This window comes from Aethalodelphis obliquidens, unplaced genomic scaffold (genome assembly GCF_003676395.1).
Source record: "Aethalodelphis obliquidens isolate GAN/ISIS:26980383/991018 unplaced genomic scaffold, ASM367639v1 scaffold25, whole genome shotgun sequence".
Classification (NCBI taxonomy): domain Eukaryota; kingdom Metazoa; phylum Chordata; class Mammalia; order Artiodactyla; family Delphinidae; genus Aethalodelphis; species Aethalodelphis obliquidens.
The window spans coordinates 11,838,404-11,851,864 of NW_020837969.1; the positions used below are offsets into that span (position 1 = coordinate 11,838,404).

General features: G+C 44.6%; 1 protein-coding gene across 1 annotated transcript in view; it reads left to right on the plus strand.

Moving 5' to 3' along the window:
- The first annotated feature begins 102 nt into the window (after positions 1–102).
- The window catches only part of WWC2 (WW and C2 domain containing 2), a 166,409-nt gene continuing 153,050 nt past the window's right edge, over positions 103–13,461 (plus strand). The window contains exon 1 of the mRNA XM_027122583.1: positions 103–580. Within this exon, the coding sequence (XP_026978384.1) occupies positions 450–580 (131 nt within the window). The 5' untranslated portion in view covers positions 103–449. The remainder of the gene's footprint in view (positions 581–13,461) is intronic.

Consider the following 13,461-nt stretch of genomic DNA (forward strand, 5'->3'; position numbering starts at 1 on the left):
GGGGAGGAGCGGGTGGGGGCGGGCCCCGGGCGGGGCGCATGCTAATCGTATGCAAATGAGGAGACCGTCGCCGCCACGGCCGCCGCTCCGCGGAGCTTCCCGGATCCGAGCCCAGACGGCGGCGGCTCGGGCAGCCTGGGCGCCGCGACCCTCGGCGGCCACAGGGGGACGGGGAGGAGGAGGAGGAGGAAGAGGCGGAGGCAGCGGCGGCGATCGCGAGGAGGAGGAGGAGGAGGAGGGTTCGCTCGCCCGCTCCGACGCAGACATGGTGGACTGATCCCGCTGGGGCCGAGAGCAGGGTTTCCTGAGGCGCCCCCGCGCGTGGCCCCGCCGCGCCCCGCGCCCCGCAGCCCCACGCCGGCGCCCGGGTCGGGCCGGGCAGTCGCGTTCCCGCCGCGTCCCGCGCCCGGTCCCTATGGAGGCGCCGCTCGCCGGCGAGGCCGCCGACCATGCCTAGGAGGGCCGGGAGCGGGCAGCTGCCGCTACCCCGGGGCTGGGAGGAGGCCAGGGACTACGACGGCAAGGTCTTCTACATCGACCACAACACCCGGAGGACCAGCTGGATCGACCCCCGGGACAGGTGGGCTGCCGGGCCGCGGGTGGGCGCGGGGACCCGCCTCGGAAGCGCGGCGGCGGCTGTTGTCCGGGAGACCTGGCCGAGCGGCGGCGCCCGCGGCGCGGGGGGCGTGGGGCGTCACCGGCCCGGGTGGCCGGGAGGGGTCCCGGGAAGGCGGCGCGGGACCTTCTGCCCGAGCCGGGGCTGCGTCAGCCGGCCAGGCGCCCTGGAGGGGGCCGGTTGCAGCCGCCCCTTCCAGGGCCCTCTTGGCCACCCGCTCTGCGGCGGCCCCGGGACCTTTAGACACTCTGGGCGCAGAGGGAAGGGTGGAATTGACGCCCTGGGCGGTCACAGTGTCCAGTTCACGGACCCACAGGGGCCCCCTGAGCCCTGCTCCGAGCTCGCCTCCGCCTGAAGTTGGCCAGCAAGAGGCTGGAGGGTCCATTCGGCCTGGGAGGCGGGGCCCGGCCCTGGGCCTCCCGGAGGAGGAGGCCTAAGTGCCAGGCGGGGCCAGCCAGCCGTCCAGGCCACCTGTGGCATCTCTCTGGCCGTCCTTGGCTCCCAGCCTTGCCTGCACGTTCTTGACGGGGTGCGCCATGGTCGGGCCAGAGGCCCTGGGCCTGAGGGGGCCCCGGGCACCCTTCCTTGCTGAGCCCTGGTGGTGGGTGTAACTGACTTTGCCCCCCAGAGTTTAGAGACGCTTGTTTGGGGGTTTACTGCTTAGTGTTTATCTTCACCTGAAAACTTGAACTGACTCTCAGATCTTGAAAAGGCAGATGCTGTGTTGAAGTAAGAAGTGGTGAAATGAACAGTGGAACCGAACCTTGGTTATTGAGGAACGCTGACTTGAGCTTAGCGTGGTTTCTTGTAGTTTTCAACACACTTTTTATTCCTGCTCAGAAGTGAAGAGGAGAAACATAACAATATCATCATCTAAGAAGTTCAGGGACTGAAGTTTAGCTGAATGTTCACAAATGTTGTTTCTCTTTTCCATTTTTCTCTTTACCCTGAAAAGGAAAATTTCTTATAGTTAGAATTATTGGAAGAATAAGAGGAGATATTCCTAATTGTAAATTTGTAAACTATTAAGGAGGTATTCCTATTTATAAATTTAAATAATATACCATTAGGGATAATTCCAAATTTTGGATGTTTATCATTTTTGAAATTTCTTTCCACCTTTTTATGGAATGTGGCCTTAGGGGTTTATAACCTTTTTAGGTTCTTCTCCTATTAAACATTCCCCCTTTTCTCAATTTGAAGCTGAAATAGTTTCATACTTCATGTTCTCAGTTACTTTTATCTCAAGAATATTGTTTTTGAATGCTACTAAAGAGCATTTATAAGAAAGTCACAAGTGACATTATAAATTTATGGAACAATCCTTGTTAAATTATCCATGAAGATATCGGTTTAGGTTTCCCTCTTGAAATGAGAAAAGGCACCTGTGCTGAGGTCCCGTCTTGCTCTAGCCTGGCTGCGTGTTGCTGACCTGATGAAAGTTATGACAAGCATCACGCCTTCACAGTCTCTCCAGATGTATTAGTTGTTGTCATAAACTTCACGCTCCAAGCCAGTTATTGCACTTTGAAACTACTTAACAGATAGTAAATTTCAATGATGATGGTGTGCACCCAACAGTGGCTTTTAAGGCACCTGTATAAATATTTGACTTTTACAGTTGTATGGTAATTCTTTCTGCTTTCTGATACTTGGAGTTTCAGGTTATTGAAACTGCAATGCATTCTTGAAATATTTAGGCATTTTAGATTCTCTTTTACTTCAGTTTACATGTTTTGTTAATATCATCTCATTTGCATTTACTAGCAAGGATTACCAGACTGTGTAACGCCTGGGTAAAGCAAATAGAAAGTGAAATAAAATTATATGGCTTGGCTTATCTTTACCACTACTTCTTAAGAAAGTTAAGCATGTCTTTTATTTAAAATTGTTAATGGATTAACAATTATCACGAACTCTGTTTTTAAGAAACTGGGTAACCAGTTCATTTGATGGGGACAAACAGTTTTGACTAAGGTGATTTGTTATTATTCCAGTTTGCCTTGAAGCTGTTGGATCTTTAAGTATTTATAAATTTGACCGGTTATACATATTTCTGGATCTCAGTATTAGAGCTTTAAAGGACATTCTGTGAGATGAGTCAACATTGACATAGTTTAAATTTGGTGTGTTTTATTTTAGGGCAGTGCAGTGTCTATAAGTCTTGCTAACTAGTGTAAGAGATGGTGGAAGAGGATATTTGGAGGAACTATTACCTCTAGGCAATTTTGTTACACACTTACCAAACATACCGGCAGAGAGGTGTTGCACAGGCCAATTGGAATGTGCCCCTTCTTTTACAGGATCAAATTACAAATCCTGAAAAAAAAGTGACTTGATAAACTGTGGGTCTGCAGTACTTTTGAACTTTTAAATCCATTTCATTAAGATGGGCATGATGATTTACCCAGTCATATTTATGTTAAGAAAGATAATTTTGTGTTTTTCATGGTCTATCAGAATTTGTGAGGTATTTCTGATTGTATAGGCAATTATGCAGATGTCATGGGGGAAGGCTGGGAGATTTCACAAGAACATAATTTTATTCAATAAGTAGTGATTTTAGAATATTGAAGTATTATTTTAAAATGGTTTTAAGCTTTTGGATACATGATACAGACTCTGCTGCAATGTGATCAAAGCTTTCCTTTCTCCACCTTTATTAGCTGAGAAAGCTTAGATGAGTGTCTGAACCCCTCTAAAGCTCCATTTTCAACTCTAAAGTGAAGATCATACCACCAACCCCATGGAGATGTTTGGGGGCCCCTAACTAAGGCCTCACCAAAGAGTAGTAGCTGTAGTGTTGTCATTCCAATTTAGGAACTGACGGATAGTTCCGGTTACCCCTGAAGATAGTAGAGGTTCTGCACACATTTTCTCAGTGTTTTCTGTGTGACAGCCACCCTGCTAAACTCTTTAACTGTGATCTCATTTTATTCTCCCAGAAGTCCTATGAGGTAGGACTTATTATTATTATTATTATTATTATTATTATCTTCCAGTTACAGATGGGGAAATGGAGTCGCAGGGAGACTGCCATTGTAGTTAAACGTGGAGCCAGGATTTGCAGCCAGATAGTCCGACTCTGGAGCCTGTGTCCTTTGTCATTCCTCTAGTCTTCCGGGACATCTGGGCATGCTCAGGGGTCTCTCGATGGAGGAGAACCTCTCTGCCCAGGGTTGACTTTTCAGGCTGATTGACCAGTCTTTTTTTTAAAATTTTTTACTTTTATGCAATTTTTTTTTCATTTTATACAATTTTCAAAGGTTACTTTCCATTTACAGTTATTACAAAATATTGGCTCTATTCCCCATGTTGTACAATACATCTTTTTTTTTTTGTTTTTTTTTTTTGCAGTACGTGGGCCTCTCACCGCTGTGGCCTCTCCCATTGCGGAGCACAGGCTCCGGACGCACAGGCTCAGCGGCCATGGCTCACGGGCCCAGCCGCTCCGCGGCATGTGGGATCTTCCCGGACCGGGGCACGAACCCGCATCCCCTGCATTGGCAGGCGGACTCTTAACCACTGCACCACCAGGGAAGCCCTGTACAATACATCTTTGAGCCTGTCTTACACCCAGTAGTGTGTACCTCCCACTCCCCACCCCTGTGTTACCCCTGCCCCCCGCCACTGGTAACCACTAGTTTGTTCTCGGTATCTGCAAGTCTGCTTCTTTTATGTTATATTCACTAGTTTGTTGTATTTTTTAAATTCCACATAAAAGTGATATCATACAGTATTTGTCTTTCTCTGTCTGACTTATTTCACTTAGCATAATGCCCTCCAAGTCCATCCATGTTGCCACAAATGGCAAAATTTTTGTTCTTTTTTATTGCTGAGTAGTATTCCATTGTATATCACATACTGTATGCCACAGCTTCTTTATCTATTCATCTGTTGATGGATACTTAGGTGGTTTCCATTTGACCAGTCTTTCTTGGTCTTCAGAGGTTCCTGTCAACTAGGTAGGATGCTCTGATCCCTGAGCTGGCCACGTAGGATGAATGCCTTGGGAGTGTGGGTTGGGGACCCATCGAGCTGCCCATTGAACCACGGTACTAGTCCACGTAGAACTTGGAAGTTCAGTGCACTCTTGAGCACATTAGAAGTTCAGTTTGGGGCTCTGTATCAACCTGCATAGATTACAGTTTTACTGTAACAGTCTTGACTTTGCCCTTCCTCTCCCCCCCGCCCCCGCTCAATGCTGGAGAAAGCTCCTGTCTGTGACTCCTTGGCAACCCTCCCCACCCCAGGTAGGCCAACTGTTATTTTGCAGTTCTGCTCCCTCACTCACCTCTTATTTTGCTCACCATGGGCACCCTTTGACTGCACCAAATGGTGTTTATGGTGGGCCATAGATCATGGCCAAATGGCCTGGTGCTTTAAAAAAAAAACTGTATTCAATGTGGGAGAAAAAGGTGGGATGATGGATTTATTTGCCTCTTGGAGGAGTAGGTGGCTAAGGTGGGCAGGGCTCAGAGACAGGATGAGTGGTTTTACAGACTCCCAGTGGAATTCTGTTTGCTTTCCGTCCTCAGATTGGACGTTACCCAGGGATACAATAACTTTGTCTAGCTGAACTTAAAAGAGGTACCACCACACAAAGTGACTTTACATTAAAAAGGGCTGATGGGCCATAATCTCTGGTTTATGACTTGGATCAGATGTTGAGCAACCTGTCCTTTCTAATTGAAGGGAAGAAATCCTGGGGGCTGGGGCTGGGGGACAGTGAGGAGGAAGACATGTCGGCTGGGTGTCACCAGTGTCTGAGTTAACTTTGGCTCTCCACACCCAGTTTGTGGCACCTGGTTAGGCTGTATGCAACTCTCTGCTGTCTTTCTTTTAAAGTCAAAGCAAGTAATTTTGCTAAACCTACTTACTGTTGGAGTGTGAATTGTTCAAAAGACCTAATTGCTTATTCCTGCTCTCTGTATCCTTTGTATCTGGTAGATGTTAAATGAATGTTGGTTAGGTCAGTTGATACAGAAAGTTTGTGAAGTTAATGAAAGAATACTACTAGTTGAGCTACTCTTGTTTCCAGTTTCTTGTTGTTGGGTTTTCATAGCTATAGCCATAACCACCAACAACCAGAGACAATTGATTTTCCAGTTAGATTAAAAATAATGAGAGAATTAAGCTGCCACATTTTGACTAACAGTATAAATATGTGAATTACTTATAAGAGCGGAGAACACAAAATCAGCCCCAATAGTCTTAATCACAACCGCCCTTGTCATAGATTGCTGGGAGTCGTCCCTCTCCAGGCTCTGTCCAAGTCTGGGTGCCAAGTGGTTACTATGATTTCAGTGATTATGGTATTTGAAGCGTGGAGAGGTTCTTAAAAGAAGGTTTTTTTAAAAAATCACTATGGGAAGCCGTAATTTAAACTAAACTATGCTGTCTTCCAAAAATTCCCGACAGAATATTTCTTGTTTTCAACAGTTTGCTGTGATGTTAGCTGGAGCGAGCAGTGGTTGCCTAGTCCATGACTGAGGTTTCGTCTCTGACTTTACTAGTCCATAGTTTGCACCTTAATTTTGTTGGAACTCTCAGGACAATAATTGCAATGTCAAGAAAGACTATTATTTATAAATAATTTTTTCTTTTTAGCAGCAAATCACTAAGTTGTGAGCTACATAATCAGCCACTGTGACATGTGGCCTTCAAGCAAGCCAGGATTTCAGTTTCCTGTGGGCAAGCCCTGGTGGGCTGGCAGAAGTGTAGAAGCCGCCCTGCAGCCTGACCAGGCCCTGTGCTGCGTGCCTCTGGGGCCTGGAGATGTTGCCTTGTGGATGGCACTTGCTCAGCTTCTAGGAGTAGTCGTCTGTAGGAGAATGATGCCACCACTCTAGAGGAGTGTGACCAGCCTCATTTTGCCAGTGGGAGTTACCGAAACGTAGGAAACAGTGTTAGCCCTAATGAAGTGTAACTTCCTTGCGATAGGGCCCTGGTCTTGTGTATGCTCCGGTCCTATGAACTTGACTGAAATTGGCTGAACTGATTTCTTGTTAGAATTTTGGACTAATTTATCTTTTCATTTTTTTTTTGCGGTACGCGGGCCTCTCACCGCTGTGGCCTCTGCCGTTGCGGAGCACAGGCTCCGGACGCACAGGCTCAGCGGCCATGGCTCACGGGCCCAGCCGCTCCGCGGCATGTGGGATCTTCCCAGACCCGGGGCGCGAACCCGTGTCCCCTGCATCGGCAGGCGGACTCTCAACCACTGCGCCACCAGGGAAGCCCTGGACTAATTTCTTCAGCCATTTCTTTTTTTTTTTTTTTTTAATAAATTTATTTATTTTTTGTTTATTTATTTTAGGCTGCGTTGGGTCTTTGTTGCTGGGCGCAGGCTTTCTCTAGTTGCAGGGAGCGGGGGCTACTCTTCGTTGCGGTGTGCGGGCTTCTCATGGTGGTGGCTTCTCTTGTTGCAGAGCACGGGCTCTAGGCGTGTGGGCTTCAGTAGTTGTGGCGCACGGGCTCAGTAGTTGTGGCTCACGGGCTCTAGAGCGCAGGCTCAGTAGTTGTGACGCACGGGCTTAGTTGCTCCGCGGCATGTGGGATCTTCCCGGACCAGGGCTCAAACCAATGCCAATCCCCTGCATTGGCAGGCGGATTCTTAACCACTGCGCCACCAGGGAAGCCCTCTTCATCCATTTCTGAAGCTCCTGTTACTGGAAAAAATCACCACAGATGTATAAAGAGTAGGAAAGGGATTTTAAAAGGCACAGTGTATATAAGCTGTGGGTTAAAAATGATTTTCCAAATATATAGCTTCAGAATGTTTTCAGTGGCTTTTTTCCCCATCACATAAAATTAGCCATCACATAAAATTAGCCATTTTAAAGTGTACAATACAGGTTTTTTTTGAGTATATTCACAGTGTTGTGCAACCATGATCATTATGTAATTCCTGAACATTTTTATTACCCCCAAAAGAAACCCTGTACCCATTAAGAGCTCACTCCCCATCCTTCCCCTACCCCTGCTGCCTTTGGCAACCCCTAATCTACTTTCTGTCTCTGTTTTTGTCTCTGTGTTTCTGCCTATACTGGACATTTCATATAAATGGAATAATACAGTATGTTTCCTTTTGTGTCTGGCTTAATGACATTTAGCATAATGTTTTCAGGGTTCATTCATGCTGTAGCATGTCCCAGTATTTCATTCCTTTTTATGACTTGAATAATAAGTTGTATGGCTATACCACACTTTGCATATCCATTCATCGGCTGTTGGACATTTGTGTTTATTCTACTTTTTGGCTATTATGAATAATACTGCCATGAACATTTATGTATAATTTTTATATGAATATGTGTCTTCAGTTCTCTTGGATAAAATACCTAGAAGTGGAGTTGCTGGGTCATATGTTAATTCTATGTTTAACTTTTTGAGGAACTGCAAACTCTTCCACAGCGGCTGCACCATTTACATCCCCACCAGCAGTGTATGAGTGTGTGTGTGTGAGTGTGTCAGTTTATGAGTGTGTGAATGTATGACTGTATGAGTGTATGAGTGTTCCAGCTTCTCCACACCCTCACCAACACTTGCTCTTTTCTTTTCTTTTCTTTTTTTAGCATTTCTGGTGGGATGAGCTAGTATCTTACTGTGGTTTTGATTTGCATTTCCTGCAGTGTTTTGATAGCCTCAGTATGACCCAAGTTTTCCTCCTTTATTCTAGCCTTTTAGCCTTTGCCACTCTACCCACCTTTTTTGTGTCTCCTAATAGGCAAAGGAAGAAGAGTTAGGGTGAATTAAAAGTAGAATCTACTGGCAAAGTCCATATTAATTTTTGTCTTCATTTCAAATATAATATATTTTAAGAGGCATAGATGTGAATCACATAGATAATGAATCATAATGTGTGCGTCTATGTATACAGCCAGCTTATTCAAGATCATTTGCTGTTTAAAAGCTTTAAACTAGTAATATATAGTAAGAATTAAAATCATTTATATTATTATTATTATTATTTTTGTTGTTGTTGTTGTTGTTTTTTGCGGTACGCAGGCCTCTCACTGCTGTGGCCTCTCCCGTTGTGGAGCACAGACTCCGGACGTGCAGGCTCAGCGGCCATGGCTCACGGGCCCAGCCGCTCCGCGGCGTGTGGGATCCTCCCGGACCAGGGCACGAACCCGTGTCCCCTGCATCGGCAGGCGGACTCTCCACCACTGCGCCACCAGGAAAGCCCCATTATTATTATTTTTAAAGCAGTTGGAGGAAACCTAACAAACATAGCCTCAGCCAGGTGGTCAAGGTAAATGTCAACAGTGATAAGTCGTGTTGATGTACCATTGATATGATGTGATGACCATTTTTTCTTTGCGATCTTTCTCCCAAAAAGCTATCAAAACCCCCGTCTAATCGTGAGAAAAACACCCACTAAATCTCAGTAGAGGGCATTTCACAAACTGTCTGACTAGTATTCCTTAAAACTGACGTGGCCATCAAAACCAAGGAATGTCTGAGAAACTGTCACAGCCAGGAGGAGCCTAAGGAGACAATAGGGTGTCCTGATGGGATCCTGGGACAGAAAAAGGACATTACGTAAAAGATAAGGAAATCTGCATCTTAGTTAATAACAATGTATCAATGTTGCTTCATTAATTTTAATAAATGTACCACTGCAATAGGGGAAACGGAGGGTGGGATGTATGGAAACTGTATTAACTGTTTGCTTTCTGTAAATCTAAAACTGTTCTGAAAAAATTAGTTTACTTTTAAAAAAATTACAGAAAAACACACAAAACAGTTGGAAGTGTTTTTCTTTAGTCAAAGTGGCCGTACTATATAATTATGGTTTTTTGGTGTACTTGAAAAGCAGGGGTGGGCTAACTGTGGCCCAAGGGCCAAATCCCAGCCTGCAGCCTTCTTTTTGTGTAGCCCTCCAGCTAAGAATGGGTCTTACATCATTAAAGGGTTGTAAAACAAACAAATAAAAACAAAGAAGAATATGTGTCCAAGATTGTATGTGACCCATAAAGCCTTAAATATTTACTCTCTGGCCCTTTCCAGAACCTCTGATGTAAAGTGAGATGATCAAGTCTTTGAAATATTTTATTCAAACATTTAAAAGAAATATTAGTCCTATATGATAAAATGGCATGTTGATCAGTGATCATTGATCATAGCTTTCACAAATAACTTGGACTCTAGGCACTGTTGTATAAAAATAAATCAGACATGGGTGCCGAATTGGAGGAGTTGCTTTGCTTCTCTTATTACTTTTCTTCTAATGACATGCAGCATGCTACTTAAAGTTTTCCAAACCCATTCTTCTCTGATGGAACTGGAATTATACATAGGGACAGGAGAGAAGCAGGCAAAAAACCCCACAAACTTTTGGAAGTACTGTAGTTGTTTGTTTACAGTTTACTCTTGGCAGTATAAATATAACAGTGATCTGTTTTGATCGTTGGAAACACTGACTTTCTTGGAATAGTATTTACTTGGGATAGTATAGGTACTTTCTTGATAGTATTTATAAAATCATACAGTTGGTGATGATTATCAAATAGAAAATAATTCCATGTACTATCTTTACAAAGCTGGTGCCTGTCACAGTTACAGGTGTCCCAAAGATGCCATGAGGGGCTAAAACTGTTTCACACTGCGAATAGTTTTTCCTATACTATTAACCCTGATGTCAGTCAAGAAATCATGGTTCTGAGAAGACAGCAGTGAGTAGCGTTGAGAACGGAGCCCACTGGGAAGTAGACCAGGAGCAGAGTAACCGAGCTAAGCTCTGGGAGCTGTTGCTTTACTCCTGTAACATGGGAGGAGCTACAGTGGTCCCAGTAGAGAATTTGCACAGAGGTGTACATTTAACCTGCTTTGATCTCACTGGGGGTGGAGGCAGGAGATTTAGTTTTGAAGAAATGTGGACATTATTTTGACTTAATAGTGACTTTTAGCTAAATAAGTCTCCCTAGTATTATATTTCTGGAAAAATTAGTGTGTTGGGATTTAGCAGGTGGAGAGTGCCACTGGTTCCTCTCTCACTGTGCTGTTTTCTCTTGGGCTCAAACTTGAGTAGTGACAGTTCACGTTGTAGGAAAGGTTGACCTAAAGAGATTTGTGCTATAAATTCCTGATGAAGATTCTGACTTAGTGAGCGACCGTGGAATTACTTTACTGATACTGCTCCATTTTATGCAGGAGGGTAATTTTATTAAGTGGCGCTGATATTCAGTAAAGTTTAAAGCATGGTAGAAAATGTTTACTCTCAAAACTTTGAAGAGCACACAGTTTCATTTAGTACCAAACTCTACTTTGCAGTTTTCTTAGTGTTTTGGTTTTAAATAGAGATAACTTCAAATGCGAGTCTTTTTTTTTCTTTGAAATTATGACAATGAAGGAATGTGTGGAATCCGTATTGTACGTGGTATCCCTGGGTTGTCAGTTTTGCCAGCTTCTAGGTCCAGGTTTGCCAATTTTTGACGGGTCAGTAATACTCTCTACACTTTATTCTTTCCCTTTTTCCTGATTTTCAGGGTGTTTGAACTTGTTAGAAACAGATCATGAACTCACTCCCCTCATTGCCTCCCCTCCCCCTTTTCTGCTAAGTGACACAGCTAGTGGCAGCTCTGAGGACAGTGCGACTCTGAACCGGTACTTAACTTGGCTGCATGTTTAACATAACATTAATGCCCTGTTTTGCTGTTGCAGCTCCAAAGGCTACAAAGCTAACTTGATGGTCTAATACCCCTTCAGTCCTTTTCCCCTCTAAAGGTATGCCTTTAGATTTTATGTGGATACATTCTTGAGAGATTTCCTGATGTCTCATATGTAAGGAGCGTCCATGTGTCTGCATCAGTTATGTTCTCATAAATTGATTTCAAGTCAGTTGGGGGTGGAGACCTGCTTTGCGTGTGTACCGTTCCTTTGTGCCCCCTGCTTAGCCTGCCTGTCCCCCTGGGACACTTAGGAACAGTGCAGAGCCCATACTCATGGAAATGAAATGCAAGTTTTTGAAGGACCCTTGCCTTCTTCCAGCAGCTTCCACAATCTGTCCCCAGCGTACTTTTACTGACTTGGCCTCCTAGCCATCCACTCACTCATTCATTCATTCAGCCATTCATCAAACATTTATTGAAAACTCTATGTGCCAAGTACATGTATCTTAGGGACATAGCAATGAATAAATTCTGCAAGGTCTCTACTTTGATGGATTTTATATTCTAGTTTGGGGGAGACAGATTATAGAGGCAGTACTGAATGTGTCTTGACGAAAATAACCAAGGTACAGAGAAAATGCTGTCAGTGGGAGCTACTTTGAGTGGAGTGGTCAGGCCTTTCTGAGGAGCTGACAATTTAGCTGAGCCATGAGGATAAGAAAGCACCATCCACGTGAAGATCTGGGGGAAGAGTCCAGGAAGAGGAACAGGTTAGGTTCCTAGCCCTGCTCTGTCTAGTAGTCAATATGATAGCTGCTAGGAGTATGTGGCTACTTAAATTAATCAAAATTAAATAAAGTTAAACATTTAGTTCCTCAGTCTCACTAGCCACATGTTAAGTGCTCAATAGCTACATGTGCAGATATAGAGCATTTCCGTCGATACAGGAAGTTCTGTCGGGCTGCACTGTCCCAAAGTGCTAGGGAGGTTGGTATGTTCAAGGAACTGAAAGGGAGCTGGTGTGGCTGCAGTGCAGAGATGAGGGTGGGGGAGTGGGAGGGCTTATGACAGGAGGCAGAGAGGTCAAAAAGGCGTCTGATCATGTATGCCTTGTAGACCATCAACATTTTAAGGGCATCCGGGAGCCGTTGGAGAGTTCTCAGTTGAATGGAGGAATGATGGGGCGTGTGTGTGTGCGTATGTGTAAATATGTTTTTTCCCATTTTTTAAAAAAGAGACCATTGCTCTGCGGAGAAGGAATCATAGCAGCTATTGCAGTGATATAATATAAATGAGAAGCAATCAGATCTTGAACTGGAATGATGGCTTTGGCAATGGATTGGGGATATGTTTTTTAGGTGAAAGTGAAAGAACTTACTCATGCTTTAGATATGTGAGGCATAAGGAAAAGAGAGGGATGAAGGATTTACTGATTTACGGATGGGAAAAAGACCAAGGAAGGAATATGGTTGGTTGGTTTCCAGTTACATCAGCGATCCAGAGTTCTGTTGCAGATTTATAGGTCTGAGATGCCTGTTAAGACATGTACGTGGAGATATCTGATAGGCAGCTGGATATAGAGTCTGGAGTTTGGGAGACAGCTAAATTTGGGTATCTACATAGATAGTATTTTTAAATTGTGGGATGGGATGAGACTCTTGGGAGAGAAGGAAAAGAAGAGGTCCCCGGACTGAGCCCTGAAGCATGGCAGTATTTTGGGGGGAGTGAAACCTTGTTCCAGCTAAGATGGTGTATTTGTTCTCACTGGAACATACCTTATACTTTCCACCACTGTGCTAAAGATGATGATAATGATGATATATGCACCATTTGTTGAGCCTTCATATATGTAATTTCAGGCTCCATGATGGCAGGTCCTGTGTCTGTCTTGTTCACTGTTGTATTTCAGTGTTTAGTTCTGTGCAAGCTCTTAATAAATACTTACTGAGTAAATGAAACCTTTGACAGGAGCCATTAGCACCCCCATTTTAGGAAACTGAGCTTAATAGGTAAGGTGGCTTGTCTCAGGGCACAAAGCTGTTAAGCAGAGGTGGCAGGCCTCACCTATGTCTGTCTGACTTCAAAGCTGTGATTTTCGCTGTGTGTGACCTCCAGGTACTACCCAGTAGAGCCCTTGGCCTTGGGTTTGGGGTTGGAGGTCACAGCTACCCTTGAGGACTTAATTTCAACACTTGAAGCTTTCCTCGACAGTTCAGCCCCAGATCAGCTCTT